The sequence below is a fragment of the Cricetulus griseus genome, chromosome 8 (genome assembly GCF_003668045.3).
Source record: "Cricetulus griseus strain 17A/GY chromosome 8, alternate assembly CriGri-PICRH-1.0, whole genome shotgun sequence".
Classification (NCBI taxonomy): Eukaryota; Metazoa; Chordata; class Mammalia; order Rodentia; family Cricetidae; genus Cricetulus; species Cricetulus griseus.
The window spans coordinates 25,153,631-25,172,759 of record NC_048601.1 but is presented as its reverse complement, the minus strand read 5'-3'; the positions used below and the strand labels follow the sequence as shown (position 1 = coordinate 25,172,759).

Here is a 19,129-nt window from a genome sequence, read left to right as displayed (position 1 = left end):
TACATAAAGTAGGAAAAAATAATAGTCCTTCAATATACACAATTACCTTCAAATTTCAGAAATGAGAAATATGAAATGTTTTGTTTCATACAAAGACTGGATTCTATGCATATTTTTAAGAATAACAGCAAAACAGACATCTATCCCTTAGTCATGGTTCTGCTTTCTGTAGTTTCTGTTAGCTGTAGTCTGAAAATATCAAATGTAAAATTCCAGAAATAAACAATTTATAACTTTTCAATTATGTATCAGCCTAAGCAGTGTGATGAAATTTCACATCCCTTCTTCTTCCCAGATGGCTGTGAATGACTGCATATCAATTATTTGTGTCTGCTGTTTGTTTGCCTTCAGGACACTCAGCAGTGGCCTCAGGGATCAAACCCACTGACTTGCACTTACAGTGATTGTACTCAAGTAATGTTTATTTTTACTTAATAATGGCCCTAAAGTGCCAAGTGTTGTTGACAAAGAAAAGGTGTGAAGTGTTCTATTTCAATGAAAAACATAGTAAGATATGCTGAGAAAGAGGCCATATCTACATAAATTCTAATACAGTATGCTGTTCTAATGATTTTAAAATTGTTATTCTTTTCTCACTGTGCCCAATTCATAAATTAAACTTTACTATATGTATTCAATATGGTTTGCAGTCAGGCATCCATTAGAGACAAGTTTAGAATGTACCCGCCACATGTAGGAAAAGATTATCATACCTATCAATAAGCAGGTTAAATGTACTTATTTCATTGTACTCCTTTCCCTGGTTCCCAAAAAATTAGCATTCTTAATTTGTATTATTTCTTTTTTTTGCTACCCCCCCCACCCCACTTTTTCTGAGACAGTTGGATACTGGTCTGAAAAATCACAATGTAACTAAGGCTGGGTTTGAACTCCTAATCTTCCTGTGTGTGTATGTTTACACACACACACACACACACACACACACACACACACCACACACACACACACACACACACACACCAGAAGTCAACTTGTGGGGACTTGGTCCTCTCCTTCTACCATATAGGTTTCAGGGACTAAACTTAAGTTTGTTGGGCTTGACAGCAATCTTTTACCTGCTATGTCATCTTTCCAACTCACATTGTTTTTAAACTACATGCATGTATTTCATGCATATTTTTATCAGTTACAAATCTGAATAATTGATGTCTTTGTTTCAGCCATGACTTTTTTTTTTCCTAAAAGGAAAACCATGAGTTTATATCCTAGAATGAAGAACAAAACAGCTATGCACTACAGCACATGAGCTGGAAGCCATGTCAGCCAATAGGAATGCCAACTGTAGTTTACTACAAGGAATAGGCTCCATGGGGTGTAGGAGTGGGGGATGGGGGGTGGGAAGGTGGGACATGACAATACCTCATTCCAGGTTTGGGGTGAGAAATGTACAAATGATCTTTGGTTCAAGAAAACAAGGAAAATAATGAATGTTACAAAGTAACACCCAACACCTAAAACCAAGAGAAGCTTAGGGAATGGAGAGGAGAGGGATAGGACACTAAGATTACAAAGAAAAGAAAGTGTAACTGGAAAACCAAACAAGACTGAGACTCCCGAAAACCGGACTTCATCTAAAGAATGCAAGTTTGGCTTAATATATAACTATCAAACAATATAATATACCATGTTAATAGAAAGCAGAACAAAATACATAATCAGCTCAATAGATTTTTAAAAAGCATGACAATTTCCAACAGTTTTAGAATAAAAACAACTTAAAAATCTAAGACTAGAACTTCAATTGACAAAGGCAGATGAATGATGGTGAACGACTGAATGTCTTCCCTCTAAGACTGGAATGCTTGCTTCTATCATTCTACTTCACACTGTAATGGGGATGACTGACACAACAAGGGATTATAAACTACAAGCAACAAATGGCTGCTGAGAGAGAATCAGCCTCCACCAAAGATGAATCCCCTGAAAGATATCTGATTCCAGGCAGTCAGTCCTAAAATTATGTACATAGGAGCAACACTGAACAAACTCATCGGGTCTTATTTATAAATTTATATGTATGCCCACATGTATAAATCAGTAGTAAAGAATAAAACGTTAGAAATTCATGGGAAGAGCTGGAAGGAGGGTGGGGGGGAGATGGTGTAAATACAGTACTCATGTATGAAGTTCTCAAAAAGTAAATTACTTTAAAAAATTAAAAGTTATACACATGTAGACAGATAAGATGGCTCAGCAAGTAAGGGTACTTGCAGCACAAGACTGATGACTTTGTTTAGCGCCCACAGACAGGTGGAAGAAGAGGAAAAAAAAAAAAAAACAACTCCATAGACCTCCACATATGCAACCACACACATACCCCAAAACATACAACAAACCCTTGGGTGACTCATAGTTCTTGACTTCAGGGTGCACTATAAAGATTGGTAGTGACAGAATGATGAACAAGTGATGTGGGAGGTCCTTCTGTATGTTGCAAATACGTGTTGCTTTTATTGGTTGATGGTTATTTTATTGGTTATATGGCCTATGGCAGGGCAGAATATAGCCAGGAAGGAGATCCAAACAGAGATATGGAGAAAAAGGAGGAGTCAGGGAGACACCATGTAGTCACCAGAGAAGTAAGATGTGAGGTAACAAGTCACAAGTCTTGTGGTAAAATACAGAATAACAGAAATGGGTTAATTTAATTGTGAGAGCTAGTTAGTAATATGACTAAGCCACTGGCCAAACAATTAGTAATATTAAGCCTCTGAGTATTTATTCGAGAACTGGTGAGCAGGAGAGAAACCTCCATTTACAAGCAAGTCAATCAAGGGAAGGAAACAATAGTACAGAAATAAACACTAACTTTTATGGACAACTGGTTTATTTTTTTAAGATTTTATTTATTTATTATGCATATAACATTCTGCTTCCATGTATATCTGTACACCAGAAAAGGGCACCAGATCTCATAACAGATGGTTGTGAAACACCATGTGGTTGCTGGGAATTGAACTCAGGACCTCTGGAACAGCAGTCAGTGCCCTTAACCTCTGAGCCACCTCTCCAGCCCAGTTTATTTATTTATTAATTGTTTGTTTTATCATGAGCATTACCTAAGGCAATTCACAAAGGAAAGAAAATTCTTTGAACTAGTACTTGGACAAAAGTCCTAGTCCTCTACAGCTGTAATTTCCCATGCCATGAGGTCTTAACAAAATGACATCCACGTCCTGTACTACTGAGAAACTTCCTAGATTCACTTGGTATTTTCCTTACCGTGTCACTTAATGTGTCCCTCCCATCTTCAAGTATCCAGTAAATACTAAAACCTGAAGATTAACATAGATTGGGGTTTGACTTTTTGTTCTTTTTTGACAGCATGCTATCACAAGAACATCATGTAATTCCTATCATAAGGAGATACCTTACAGCTCAATGTTGCAATACAGTTTGTCAATTATCTTTTAGGAACTTCCTCCATTATCTTCTTAAAAATAATTTATTTTTGAGGGGAGCTTATAACACAGGGCATGTGTGGACTTTGGAGGACAACCTGAGGAACTCAGTTCTCTCCTTACACCATGAGTCCCAGGAAGCAAACTCAGGTCATCAGACTTGGAAGCTAGTGCCTTTACTACCTGAGCATCTCTGGGGCTAATGTCCAATTATCTTACTACTAATCTGTAAGGATAAAGATATTTTAGTTACTTAAGGACCATCTATGTAGTTTCTTTTTTAGAATTCCAAGTCTAATTTATCCCTAACTGTATGTTTTTTGTTATTTTCTTAATTTCACAGAGCTAGACACATACAAATCTCTTTTCCCAGCTCATAGCTTATTTGTTACTTCTGTCTTGACATCTTTTGATAAAGTTATGAACATAATTTATTAAGCATTTATTCTGAGATTTGTGACTAAAATCTGCTTTAGAAATGTTTTCATTACACAAAGTCGCACAGTATTTCCTACTTGGCATCATTGATAGTTTGAATTAGTGGTCCTGTTTATCTGGTCTTCTTACAGGAATGGCATATAGTATACCCACACACCTACTATGGCCTCCTGCCATACAGAAGACCTTGACTTTGGCTAGACTATGTGAGCTGCCTTGAGCAATTGATTGTTAGTTGATGTGACACAGGCTGAGACTAATTCTGGCATTGACAAATGAACAAACTTCAAAGTTACTGATGACCTCAGTTATGTCCTCAAATGAGCCATGTTCCCATTAAGTTTTCTAAAACACCAATATAAATTTCTGGACTTGAAATTTGTTAAGTATTAATTTTCTTTTTTTTTTCAGGTTTTCTTTCTCCTACTGGAACAAGCTTTGCCAAGTACTATTTTGCTTGGCATTGATAGTTAACTCTAAATATTCAAATTACTGGCAAAGACACCTATCATCGTAACGTAACTCTGCAGGACTAGTAGCAAGTGCAAGCATTCTAATTGCCATCCACTGGTACACTGCCTTCCTTCTTGACTCTGTGGGCTGCTTTCGTGAAAATGCAGGGTTAGATTTGCTGCCTGTCTGCTGCTCCTCCTGGGGTTGCTCTGGATTCTTTCTTACTGGCAAATTGAAGCCCAAGATTCAAGCTTAACAGTTTCCCAACTATACCTCTGAATCCCCTGCCTATCCATACTCTTACACAGTCTCTTGCCAACTCATGAAAATATATTTCACCAACCTTCTTCAACTGTTCTTGTGGATGTTGTTTTCCTATCATCTAGTCTATCATGTTGAAGAACAAGTTCTATTTGAGTTCAAAACTGTGACTTCATGAGTTTCCTGCATTAGTAAATTACAATTTTCTTAAAGAACGCCTAATTTCCCACTCATCCCAGTTCAAGGCTAATTAGGTATTTCTGCCTCTGATCATACATATACCCACCAAGTAAGTTTAAATTTTTTTTTGTTTTTTGTTTTTCGAGACAGGGTTTCTCTGTGTAGCTTTGGAGCCTATCCTGGCACTCACTATGGAGACCAGGCTGGCCTCGAACTCAGAGATCCACCTGCCTCTGCCTCCCGAGTGCTGGTATTAAAGGCATGCGCCACCAACGCCTGGCTTAAATTTTTTTCTTAGATTTATTTATTTAATGTGTATGACTGTTTTACCTGCATGTGTGTATGTGTACCATGTGTGCGCCTGGTGCCATAAGGGGTGAGAAATGGGTGTCGGATCCCCCAGAATTGAAGTTATGAATGGTTCAGGGTCACCATGAGGGTGCTGATAACCTAACCTGGATCCTCTACAAAAGCAGCAAATGCTCTTAAATACTAAGCCAACACTCAAGCACCTCCAAATAAGTTGTAATGCGTTTTTACGCACAAAGCAAAAATAGTACCCATAAACCAGGATTTCCAGTTAATCACTTCATTTGCTCTCTGGCTACAAGTCAGGAAAACCATCTGAAAGTCAATTTGAATTCTCCTGTTTTCTGTTTCCTTCTGCAACCCAAGAGAGCATAATCAGCTAGCAAACCTGGTTATCTAGGACCAATCACACAATGGTTGTTGGACACTACTACATTGTCTCTGAGAAACCAAAGTATGACAACTGAGGATCAGGAGAAATAAATCTTAGGCTAAACAATTAAGAAATTTGCCATCGTTCTGAATGTGCTTCAGGTCCCAGCACAATTTTTTAAAAGCAGAAGTTTTAAGATAAAACATTCAAAAAGTCCTGCCAGAACTGAAATTCAAGCATATAACCTAACTGTTTACAGTAAAATTAGGGAGAAAGCTCAGGTCTGACAGTGTGTGATGCCAACAGGACCAGATGTTTTGTTTAAATCACAAGCTAATAAACTTTTACACAAAACAAAAAGGGAGAAAACTATGACTCAACCATAGACTATTTTTCTTAAGAAAGCAAAGCAATGGGGACCTTCCAATGCAGTCTCCATCTTCTTTCCCATCATCCTCTGCTCCACAAAAAACAGCAAACGATGCTTTGCAGTTTTCATGCTATTTATGCAGAATCTTGGTAGGACCTCCTTAAAAGAATAAGTCTGCTTTAAAAGGAAGAAAATGATAGAAGAAAAAAGGAGTGATAAAAAACAAAACCAAAGTGAAAGACAACCCTCAAGATTACCTAAATGGTTAAGTAGTCACAGTGAAAAACAGCCACATGAGAAGTCTATTTTTTTCTTAACTTTAACAAAATTCTACATTAACACCCAACCTGCAACCAGACATTGTGGTGCAGACCTTTAATCCCAACACCTAGAGAGAGAGACAAAAGGATCTCTGTGAGTTTGAGGCTAGCTTAGTCTACACAGAAAGTTCCAGGTTATCCTGGACAATAAATAAATACATATATTGAGACCCTGTCTTAAAAAAATTCAACCTTTTATAATTGGGGGAGAGAGAAAAAAATATGTAGCTCAAGGCTGAGAAGCATTTCTAATATATTTAGAAAAAAATAGACACATGTACACACAGGCATGTACACTTTATCAGCCTCTCCTAACAAACCACTTGAAGTTTCCTATAATTGCAATTAATGAGGATTTTAATTCACAGATTTTAACACAGCTTTATGCTACTACTTACACTACAAAATATTTTCCCAGCAGTCCCTCTTGCTAATACATGGTACTTCTTTGACTAACAGGACAATATGATGTTATCTGATTGCTCTGAAAGCCCTTGTTCCAAATCTTTCACAAGTACTGTCTTACTAAAACTTCACAGTGATCTTATGAAGTAGGTATTATTATTATCATTATTATAACTTCTATGGGGGATAAAAGGTTTAGAGGCTAAAGTTCTTTGCCAGAGGAAGCAAAGTTGGATTCCCATCTGACTCCATCTTATTCCCAGTTAGCTTGTTCTACTAAAATGCATCAGCACTCATGTGAAGCACCCTTCAACGTCTTACACAGTTGTATCGATTGGCTTATTTGTGGGCAGTTTCCATGCACAACAAGGCATCTTTCTTCCATTATTCTCCTGCCCACCAAAATTCAATGCTATGAATCAGAGGCTATCTCTATACCATGTAAGATAATCACCAACTATAAAACTTAATTGTAACCCAAGCATACATTCTGCAAAAAAGTACAAGATGCCATGAGAGCATACAGCATTATTATGTGGCCCTTGTATTATTCCAAGCCCTAGATACAAGTTTTTCCAAGATAGACCAGATAAAGAGAATAAGTATTATAGCTGTCCCCTGTGCACAGCAGCAGTGCCACAAAAAAAGCACAATCTGATGAAGTTAAATTATCAAAATATCAGATGCTCCAGAATGAAAAGAAATAAGGATGCCAGTGTGGCAAGAGAGGGAAGAAAAGACAAAGAAGGGTCTTGCCTGTATTAAGAGATTTCACCTTTATCTGAAATGTTAACAGGAGGGTAACAAAGGGATCTAATTAGAGCAACAAGGATTTAGAAACAATTATTGGAATAATGGGCAAGAAATTGAAGCAGAATAGAGACAGAAGTAGAGGTAAGACTAATGGACTGAGATGAAACAAAACTTGACAGTGAACTACAATCAGAAGGAAGTGAGAAAGTGGTACATCAGGAACACCATGTGACGAGAGAGCAAGATGCTTCAGTGAGTGACTGTAGAAGTAGACTAGATTAAAACAAGTTTTAGCATGCCTGGGCTGGACGGAAGAAATACACTGGGAGCAAAAGACATTGGCCAAGAAACTGAGAAAACAAAGTTACAAATTGTTATGACAAAGATATTTACACTAAGTCCTCAATGAAAACTTTTAAGCTACACCTGAATGCCATGAACCTTGAAGAAGCAAGGCTTCTCTTAAGAACATGACAACATAAGGGCTTGATGGTCAACAGAAACAAAACACATAAGAATCCTACAACTAACAGCAAAGGCGAAGAACAAACACTTCACTGTTAAGAGTCTTTATCATTTATTACAGAAGAGGCAATTAATATTCTAGGTATCAACTCCAGAATATTTGTTACTATGAATTTGGCTGTATACAGAATATATACTGGGAGCTTTGTGTTCTCAAATAGGCCCCAGTGATAGGAATTCCTTCTCATAAATAGGGTATCAATAAGAGTGCCCCACTGCTTACTGAGGCTGGAAGCAGCAGCCTCCAGATCTTGCACTATATAGCCTTAGTTGTTTCCCTTTGATATAGGGCTGAAAGTCCCCTTTCATCAGTTAACAGCATGTTTTGCAAGTCACATCTCAACTCTGAGACATGAGGTGTCCTGCTTTTGTCAAGATGAAATGTATCTGTAGGTATATAACTGGAAGACTTGTGGGAAGAACCTTTAGAGAATTTTTAGAAGGAACTTTTTGGAACAATTTTACAAAGAACTTTAGGAGAATTTTTAAGAACATCTAAAGAGAACTTTAAGAGAGCTTTTAGACAAAGACCTTTGGAGGAGACATCTTAAAGACATCTTTTTTGAGAAGAACATTTTTTGAGAGAATAAAGAGGTATGGGAAGTATGATACATGTATGAACTGATTCATTGGCCCTGAGAACTTTTCAGCCAACCCCAACCTGCCTACTATAAGCCTCCTGCCTGAACCCTTGACACTGCACATCAAAGAAGTAGGTTATATTCAGGCAGATAAGGTTTTTTTTTTTTTTTAAAAAAAAAAGGGCTCAAGAAGGTAAGTTAGGAAGTTAAAATGTGTGTCGGGGCTGCCATAGGGTAGAAGGTCAATGAGTATCTGATAAAAACGAAAAAAACTGGACCCCTCTCCAGAGTACCTGGCTCAACTGTCCTCAGAGAAGCATCATCCAGCAACTGATGGAGGCAGATGCAGAGATCCACAGCCAAACATTGGGGGCAGTTTGGAACTATGCAGAGGAGGAGGAGAAAGGTGTGTAGGAGCCAGAGGGGTCAAGGACACCATGGGAAGGCTCACACAATCAACTAACCTAGACTCATAGGGGCCTGCATGAGACTGACCTAGGCACTCTGCATATATAGTTGTGTAGCTTGGTCCTCTTGTGGAATGTCTAACAGCAGTAACAGGGGCTGTTTCCAACTCTTTTACTGGCTTTTGGGACTCAACATCTCATACTGGGTCACCTTGCTCAGCTTTAACATATGGGGAAGTGCTTATCTTACTGCAACTTGATATGCCATGTTTTATTGATACTCACAGGAGACCTGCCCTTTCCTAGATGGAGACAGAAGAGGAGATTGGGTGGTAAGGGTAGGTAAGAAGGGGAAATGAGGGAGAGGTACTCAGAGGGGAAGATGGCGGGGGGGGGGGAGGCTGCAGCAGGGATGTTAAACAGAAAAATAAAAAAAGAAAAGAAAAGAAAAAAATCATGCTGATATACTTGTGAAGTCTAATGACACAGAGGGCGAAGACAGGAGAGATGAAAGGTACTGAAGGGTTAAGTAAAGAAAGCACAGCCCAAAAGGGGATGAAACTATGGCAGACCTCCATGACAGAGGGCTTGTATGCAGGAATTTACCTTTGCAAGTTCATCTGAAGACAGCCACTAAACACAATGGCTTAGGACCTCAAAATAAATCAGAGGCCATTAAAGAGATTAATTTTTCATATCTATATTCTCCATCTAATGATACATATAACTTAAGAACATTTCTATGTTTTCTATCTTGTTCACTGAAAATTCTATTCAAGAAATTCCAATGAGTATTAAGATATAATGGTAGCAGATACTGGTCCAGCTTATGTTAGACTTCAGACCATCAGATACACCTGTGAAGGACCCAAGTAAGAGTCATGGACAACGGCCCTAAAGAAACCACCTTTTCATAATCTTTGTAGATTTCTTGACTTTTTATATCCTTCTGCATTTCCCCATTTAATCAATACTGTCATAGGTTGTGACAAAAATAAAACTCAGGAAATGATACTTAAAACAATAAATATGCTGACTGGCTGAAGAATTTATAAAATACTTATGCCTTCTCTAAGGTACCAGGGGATCATATGTATCTGCACCACAGCTAAGACTGGCTGGGAGATGGCAGAACTTTCACTGGTTGGCCACACCTTCACTGTGTGGCTTTCACATTCAAGTAATATAACTTCTGTAACTGAAGACAAACTTAAAAAGAAATAGAAAACATGTCAGTGTGAACTAAATGCTTCTTTTCAAGTAACCCCAATTTTCCTTTTCTTTTTTCTTCATTAATTAAATCAGGGGGCTTAGGTAGATCAATCTTCTAATAATCACTCAGCACTAAGTGAAGGCTGAAAAGGCAGCTATCAGTAAAACCTGGGCACACAGTTTTCAGAAGAGTTATCAGTCTATTGCCTAGACTGTGTCACCAAGGGTGGAAAGAAGCCATGAGAAGGAAAATGTTTAATTGCTGACAATTCAATTTAAGTAATTTTTGAAAACATAACATCTAAACAAACATGAAAGGAATCTGAATGAATACACTGCAAATTACTGTTACAGCAGACTGGCTTTTCTTTGCTTATGTGTTTGTATGGTTAAGTAGCTCCTGTAATCTGGTTTCTTCAGCAGCAAACAGGTTCACAAGGCTAAAGCAAAATAAAAAGGTTGTAATATTCCATACTTCTGAAAGAAAGAAGGTTATAAATAACACAAATAGCAGGCCACAGTTTCTTTCTCAAATGGCACTAACAAAACCATAGCAACTATTATTTTTTAATTAAAAATGCCCTTCTGGTGAGGGGCATTCCATGGCATATATATGGGAGTTGGTTCTCTCCTTCAGCCATGTGGAATCTGGGGATTGAACTTAGGTAAACAAATTGTGGGAAAAAACAATTAGTCATTTCACTTATCAAAAGTTTACTTTACCAGAAGAAAAAAACAAAGGAATTTAATGTCTGACAACCAAAGAAAGAGAGCTCCAAAATATCAGACTTGCATGCAGACGACTCCCAACACCAACCACACAAAGGCCATAATAAATCAAAACATTTGAAGATGGACGTTATAGCTTATCTGTGTGAGATATGAGTGGACACTTGTGAAGGGAATGATTTCTTCCCTCTACAAGAGGGGCTTGGAGGAACTTACTAAATCACAACTAGTAAGCAGAACAAGGAATAAAATTCATACCACTTGATTTTTGATCCAATACACTTTACACTAACCTCTGGTGAATTTTTACAAGTTTATTAAAGAGAAAGAAATAATCACCAAAGTATAATTTAGGATCTAGCACATATAAGAACTACCTACTAGGTAGGATAAATTATACTGTGCACATTTCTCTAGGAAAATACCTTCCATTGAAAACATTCAGTATGATATGATATACATAAAGACAACATCAATTACACACAGAAACCACTGAGTAGCTGCGTGATTCCCAGGGCTCACCTATCATTGTGTCTTAGATAATTACTGTCAGGATCAGTAACTGGGTTTATTAAACTTCTCTGTAGGAGACAAGAGTACTCATAAGCCCAATGCTGGAGATTCCGCAAATGCTCTCTAGTATAGTAGGTTTCCCACAGCATAGACAAAAGTACAGCACATTGACCATGAGAACATCAATAGGTTCTGGCACTTATCTCTAAGGAACAATTCTGAGATGCCAACTTTTTGCTTTAGGTCCACTACACGTTAATTTTTCATTTGATTACAACTTTAGAAAATATCAATGATAAATTAAAACTCAAGTCTAAATTTACAGGCATAAATAATTCCTAAATGTCAAGAATTACATAAGCTATTATTTTTAAAAACACTTTTAAAAGAAAGCATAATAATACGAAACCATCTAAATTCATACTTAGAAAAATCCCTATTAGATACCAGTCAGATTTTTTGACAGCTTTAGTCCTGGTTACTTCCTGGAGCTTTAGAACTGTTGTAGTAGCTATCTACTGACCCCAACTGGCAAAGTTACAGAGGGAGTTAATAATGGCTAAAACTTGACTAATCCAAGTTTTCTATTTTATGTGAAAATAAACTTTAAGAGCAGTCACAACACAGAAGATCCTGTGAAGGAATCTAACGAATCACAGATTTATCTTCCTATAATAATAAGTGAGTAAAGTCCATCACACTAAATTAAATTCTACATAATCCTACTCTCACTGCCTAGTGCATATTCAATTTCTGTACTTTTCATAACACTTCATGGTTTTGTTTGACAATTTCCTCAATATTTCTACCAGGGAATTAAATCTTTTAGCATTACTAATACTATAATGTTTTAAAAAATAATGCTGTTGCCCTTTTACTTATTAATCCTTTAGATGATGGTAGCATTTTACTTTTTATTAATAATTTTATTGAAATTGAGATAGATTTTTTTGTTTGATATAAAGATGACAATAGTCATTTCAAAACTGATTACACGATAACTTTATAAATATGATATTAAACAAAATGCAAGGCAGTTTCAAATGAGTCATTTTACCTTATCAGAAGTTAATTCTGCTAAAAGAAAAATAAATAAATAAATAAATAAATAAATAAATGGAATTTAATATCTTACAGTGCAGAAAAGGAACTCCCAAGTATCATGTGAGTATATCCATGCATGCAAACAGGCTTGCACGCGGACCTCCACACACACACACATACAGAAGCTATAATAAAACATTTGAAGGGAACCTTTTTGTTTAAAATGAAATGACTCCTTCCTTTTCACACACATTTTAGGACAGTTATAAAATGTAGAGAAATAGCAGTTTAAATAGTCTGTAAATTACATTTACATTGTCTGACATGCTTACTGCAAGCATGTAGGATCCCACACACTAATACATAAAAATGAGGTAACAGAGGTGATGAAATGATTGCCTTGCAAGTGTGAAGAACTCACTACTATCCTCAGAACCCATGGAAAGACAGCTGAGCACCGTGGCACACTCTTCCAATCTCAGGACTAGGCAGGCAGAAACAGATGTTAGCTGGGGCTACCTAGCCAACCAGCCTGGCCTAGCTAAACAGTTCTAAGTCAGTGACAGGCCTTGTCTCCAATGCAGGATAGAAATACAGTTCAGTCATTAAAGTGTTTGCCATGCAAGCATGAGAATCTGAGTTTCATCTGCAGCACCCACATAAAAAGCAAGGCATAGCAGTAATATGTCTGTAATGCCCGTGCTGTGGCAGAAGGATTACTTCTGCCAGACAGTCTAACCGAATGGGTGAGTTTCAGGCAGGAGACTTGGTCTCAAAAAAATAAAATGGAAAAGCCTAACCTGGAGAGATGGCTCTGAAGTTAAAGCATCTTGCTGCTCTTTCAGAGGACTTGAGTTTAGTTCTCAGAACCAACATAGCAGCTCACAAACATCTATAACTTCTGTTCTAAAGGATCTGATACCTTCTTCTGGCCTCTGCAGGTACATGGTACACAGACATACATACACATAGGCCAAACATCCACACACATAAAAATAAATATTTTTTAAATGAGGTAGAGTAACTGAAGAAGCTGCCTAATGTTGATCTCTGGTATCAACAAACATGCACAAATACACAAAAACATAAAAGAAGGAGGAAGCATACCTGAGGTGGTCTTCTGACCTTCATATGCATGTGTGTGAATACATGTGCACAAACACACACACACACACATACAAACACAAGAACACGCACATCTACACATACATATCCAAAAACAATGTTTCAATTTATCCACTGATTTACTTATTTTATATCTTTGAAAGTCTAGAATAATGTAAATAGTTCCAATTCTTCTGATATTTGATCTCTAAGTATCTGAGTTTATATATTATTAATTGAAAATATTTTAGAAATTTCCACTAATAAATGCATTGGAATGCAGCATATTTGGTTGTCATTATTACAAAAAAAATACATCATTCTTCTAGCTCACAAGCCATTTCCTACAATCGTTTTCAGATAAAAAAGAGAGGTCTGAACAAAGATTTCTGCTATGGTAGTGTACACCTAATTAACAAGTATTTTCAACAGGCCAGAGTCTGCATCATTTTCTTTAAAATAGCAACCCTACAAGCCTCTGAAGTTCCTTGTCATGTGCAGAATGCCTCTCGTGGCATTTGTTTTGAGCCCAGCCATCACCATTAAAAGAGATGATGATATAATTCCATCAGACTCATTTCAGGGTCTAATAAGGGTCTAATAAGTACCTGATCTTTCTAACCAGGCATCAAAACAACTAGATTTTCTATAAGGTAGAATGACCCACACAGTTCCAAAAATATATTTGTGTTTGTGATGCTTTCAGACCACTCAGCTGTTCAGTTCAATAATCTGTCACTATTGACATGAAACTCGCTTAAGACCCTGAAGGGTAAGTGAAGAGGTTGAAATATAAATAATTATGTATACATGATTAAATGTAGTTAGTGGGATAGTTCAGATAGTAAAAATACCTGCTGCCAAGTATGATGACGTGAATTCAATCCCTAACACCCATGTGGTGGAGGGATGAAACTAACATCCACAAGTTGTCCTATGACCATCATTGACCATCATACATATGCTGCCATACATGCACAAATAAATAAATGTAAAGAATTTCTTACACACAATATAAAAGAAATTTGTTTTTACAGATATTATAAACCTATTTACATGTCAGGAAAAAATAAGATAAATATTGAAATCCCAACAAAGGGCAGCAGTACAACCCAAATGGAACACCATATTAGAATACACTATAATGCTCAAAATGTTTCTAATTTATACATAATTATGTTTATACAAACCACTGTCTTTTTCAGTTGAGGATCAGCTGTTACCTGAGACTTTCATGCTAGCTTCCATCAGTTAAAATAGCAAGTAACAGGTGATTAGAATTTTGTACATTCACCCTCTAAGACACATATTTTCCCACCCTTGAAGGCAAGGTAAAGATGATAATGATTTCTAATTTTATTTGTGCTTTACAACTATAATCTTTTAAAAACAAGAACTAAAAAAATATACAATACTTGAAAATAGCTACTAAGTATTTAAATATATAATTGGAATTGTTTTTTATCTGTTTTGATGACAAAGTGCTGAGGAAATGCATCAGAAAACCAGCTAAAACAAAGAACAAAATTTTCTATAACACTGCTTTGATAACAACTGCAAAAGAAATCATAAAATTACTATCCCCCAGGATGCCTAGTTAGAAGAGGACTGCAGTTCTTGAGTATGCAGAAATAGAGGTAGGAATAAAATTCCATTTGTTCATTCATTAACAAAGTAGAATTAAGTCACTCAGATGTTCATTTAATGCCACAGTTTACACAGTAGGTTGTCACTGTCAAAGCCACAAGAGTACACAGCCACACCTCCAGCACCCAGAAAGCTCATATTCTACTAAGGAAAATAATGGATGTATTTTTAAGTAATATAACTATTATATAAATAGCTGTAACAGGTTACAAAACAGATAAATGAAAGGAACTATTCAAAATCCTACAGACACACAGAAGTCAGATCTGAAAGACCACAGTCATTCTACACAAGTAGGACACTTCTAGACTAGTGGTAAGAATAGGGACACTGCTTCAAGCAAAGAGACCTCAAACTCTAAGAAATGGAACCATTCTGTACTGTTCTGTGAGAGGCCCAGCGAGCACAGAGGCTCATTTTCCACCCAGATGTGTTTAGGTAACTAAAATCATCTAAACACTTACCTCAGGAATTGGCAGATAACTGACAATCAGTAAATGTATCTTGTTTGAAGTGGAAGTTGTATATTTTGTAAACCACATTTCAAATAAGGGGTCACATTTTTAAGGAGCAGATAAAGTTTTAGTCCATGGAGGTGGAATATGTCCTTAGTTATGTGCGTTTCAAGTTAGTTGGAAAGAATTTGTAGGTGGAAGGTACTAAAGTCAGAGAGAGGAGGGCAGGGGCTGGGAGGAATGCTCAGCCAGTCAAGTGGCTGCAGTATGAGCATGAGGATCTGCACTCCATCCCAAGAACCCACACTGCAACCAAAGCTGGGAGTAGTGGGAGGCACACGCTTATAACCCTAGCTAGGGAATCAGACAGTTTGATTGCTGAGGTTCACTAGACAGTAACCCTAATGTAGCAGATAGGAGAGATGAGATCAAGTTATCTCTTTAATCATTTAGTCATTAATAAAGAGATAAAGTACATCATTATTTACATATAAAGGGGTCAATCAGGAAGACAGAAGAATTATAAACATATGCTCCAAATGTTTATATACCCAATCTCATAAACACTGTTAGACATTCAGGAACACTAAAGTACTAGAGTACTACTGAAGCTACCACAGCTATAAAGGGACTCTATGAGGTACCTAATACAGTATATCTGCCTTGATGTGGGTATTTCTTTACCATCTGATCTCCTTCATTCCCAGTAACAGCAGCTTCTCAGCGTGGGCAGGGGAGTTAACCCATCAGATTCCTACTACTATGTCAATAAACTCTGTTTACCTGCTGTCCTGGCTAACTTTATGTCAGCAGACAGAAGCTGGACTCATTTGAGGAGACCCTCAGTAGAAAGATATGTCTGATTTGCCTGTAGGCAAGCCTGTAGTGTATTTTCTTAATTATTGATTGATGTGGAAGAGCCCAGCCTACTATGGGCAGTAGCACCCCTATGCAGGTGGCCCCAGGGTTCTACAAGAAAGCAGGTTGTGCAAGCCAGGGGGAAGCAAGTCAGTAAGCAGCACCCTCCATGGCCTCTGCACCCCCAGGTCCTTTTGCCCTGTTTGGATTCCTAGCCTGACATCCCTCACTGATGGACTGTGATGTGGACTGTTTCTTACCCAAGTTGCCACTGATTATGGTGTTTTATCACAGCAATAGAAACCTAACAATGACACCTAGATAGTATTTTTTATTCTCACACAAGGGGAAGGGTGCTACAAAAATTAAATGCTATGGTATCTGTGCTAGGTAGATCTAAAACCTAAAGCCATATTTTCAAAATGGGAACCAAGATTACAGTTTTTATTTACTAAAACTGTTCCTCCATTCACAGCTCCCATCTTTACTTATTCTTTCTAATAAAGAGTCAAAAGCAAGCATACAGAGACCTATAAAACAAATGCCATGGCAGAACATTTCATGTCACCACAGGCTGAGACAGGGCAATCTGGCAGTGGAGTGCTGCCATATCTATGCTGTTCAAATATTCTATTAACTTTTTATAACCTTAAATAGAACATGCTTGTGTTCTCTCATTCACCTCCAAAGCTGGGCTTTTTCATAGTCATGTAGCAAAACAGACATGTTACATCCTATATCAGTCACATGTTTTATTAGGTTTTACTACATAAATATCTATGAATCATTCCTGAATTATTACTTCAGAGATCTCAACAATAACATGAGCCAACCCGTGCACGGTTATATTTTAGTCACTTGGTAAGGCTAAGAACTAAACTTGGAGAAGTTTTGAAACCCCATGTGTAGTCAGCATGTACAGCTCACCTTAAACTACACTGGTTTTATCTGTGTTTACCCAGCAGCATTGCCAGTAGCTACATAAAATCGCAGACCTGTTTCTCAGCACTGGTCCTGGCTGATTCCTCTTGTGCCAGCACCATTTCACGCTCTGCAGTTATCTGCACACTTTCTCTCAGTGCTTCTTCCAGCTCTTCAATCCTGTCATCCTTCTTACGAAGACTGTCCTGGAAAACGATGAAGACTCAGTGAAGGAGGTTAATCAGAACTCAGAAAGGGCCTACTCATCAAAGAGGAGCCATTGAAGTATTAAACATCCTTCACTTCAGAAGCAAATTGAGGCCAGAAAGATACCTCTATAGAGTACAGAATGGAACAAGGGAAGAAGGAAGCTGAAGTCTATTATTAAGAGCGTAGGATCAAGTTAGTGAAGCAAGAGAGACATGATAATTTGCTCTCCACAATAAAGCAAAGGAAGCTACTGGTGTTAGAAGCCATAAGCAGTAAGAGATTAACTATTTAAAAACTACTGCTTAAGCTGAGCTAAAAGCTGGCTCTGATGGAGCTTCTTGGGAAGTCACACCTTCATGACATACCCAATTACACAGACTATTTCTGAAAAGCTTTTTCCTAAATATAAAGATGCTCCCTAACATTTCAAGAAAGTGAAACTCTCTTCTTATGGAAAATGGAAAACAAGTGTGTGTGTGTGTGTGTGTGTGTGTGTGTGTGTGTGTGTGTGTGTGTGTGTGTGTCTGGTCTGAATATGAATGAACAGTTTAGTTAAGCAAAAGTATTCTCTAGGATTTTAAAATATAACTTCCCATTCATATAAGTAGTCTTTAGGATCACAAAGACAGTACAAGAGTAGGAAAGATAAAAGAAAAAGCCAATAAGAATGGAACCATGAATTCCTTAGATTATTTTTGAACTCTTTAAAAAAAAAAAACCCAGTGGATTCAGAATACAGTATTGCCTTATATCAAAATATGAAAATGAGTATCAAGATTTGCCCAGATATTGATACAAGGAAGGCTAGAAGCAAGTTCTTATCTCTTAGAATATGTCAACTCAAAATGAATTTAAGAATTGAAGCTAAAACCAGGTGTGGTTAACTCCCACCTAAACAGTACAAAGCTGAGGCAGGTGGGTCTCCATGAATTCAAGGCCATCTTAAAATATACTGTAAGATGTTGTCACACACACACACAAAAAAAAAAAAAAAAGATGAGGGAAGAGGAAAAAAAGAACAAAACAAAACTAAGAAACTACTTGGGGGAGGGGCTCAGAAACTACTGAAGGCAACTTCATAATATTTGGTTGGAGAAAAGTTTTTTTGCTTTTTAATAAAACACTAAAAGCTCTGGCAACAGAAGCAAAATCAGACAGGCAGGATTACCTCAGACAATAACAATCTTTGCATTACAGCAAATAATCAAAAGAGCAAAGTAACTCTTACAGAAGAAGAGAGAACATTTTCAACTATAATCTGACAAGGGCTAATATCCAAAAATACGTAAGAAATGAACAGTTATCCAGTTCATTAAAAGGGCAAAAAAGATGCATATATATCTTAAAAAGAAAACATAAAAGTGGTACACAATTTTGAAGACAAAATCCTCAAAATCACTAATCATTGCAGAAATACAATTAGAGATCACAAAGAGGCATCTGGATCCTTTTAGGTTCCTATAGAAAAGACAAGAAGTGAACACTCACAAGGATGTAGTCAGGGACACTGTCTCATACATATAGCTAACAGATGGAGGCTCCTCATAATATTAAACTGAACTACTATATGACTTGGCAACTCTACTCTCATGTATTTAAGTGGAAGAGAGTTGGTAGGTTGAAGAAACATCTATTTGCC

General features: G+C 37.2%; 1 protein-coding gene across 6 annotated transcripts in view; it reads right to left on the bottom strand.

Moving 5' to 3' along the window:
* Positions 1-19,129, bottom strand: part of Erc1 (ELKS/RAB6-interacting/CAST family member 1) — a 307,389-nt gene that overhangs the window by 144,766 nt on the left and 143,494 nt on the right. For all 6 annotated transcript variants that reach the window (XR_004770988.1, XM_027429286.2, XM_027429282.2 and 3 more), the window contains one exon: positions 17,355-17,486. Coding sequence is in view for 5 of the 6 variants with exons in the window: in XM_027429286.2 (XP_027285087.1) it covers positions 17,355-17,486 (132 nt within the window). In the remaining variant the exon portion in view is untranslated. The remainder of the gene's footprint in view (positions 1-17,354; positions 17,487-19,129) is intronic.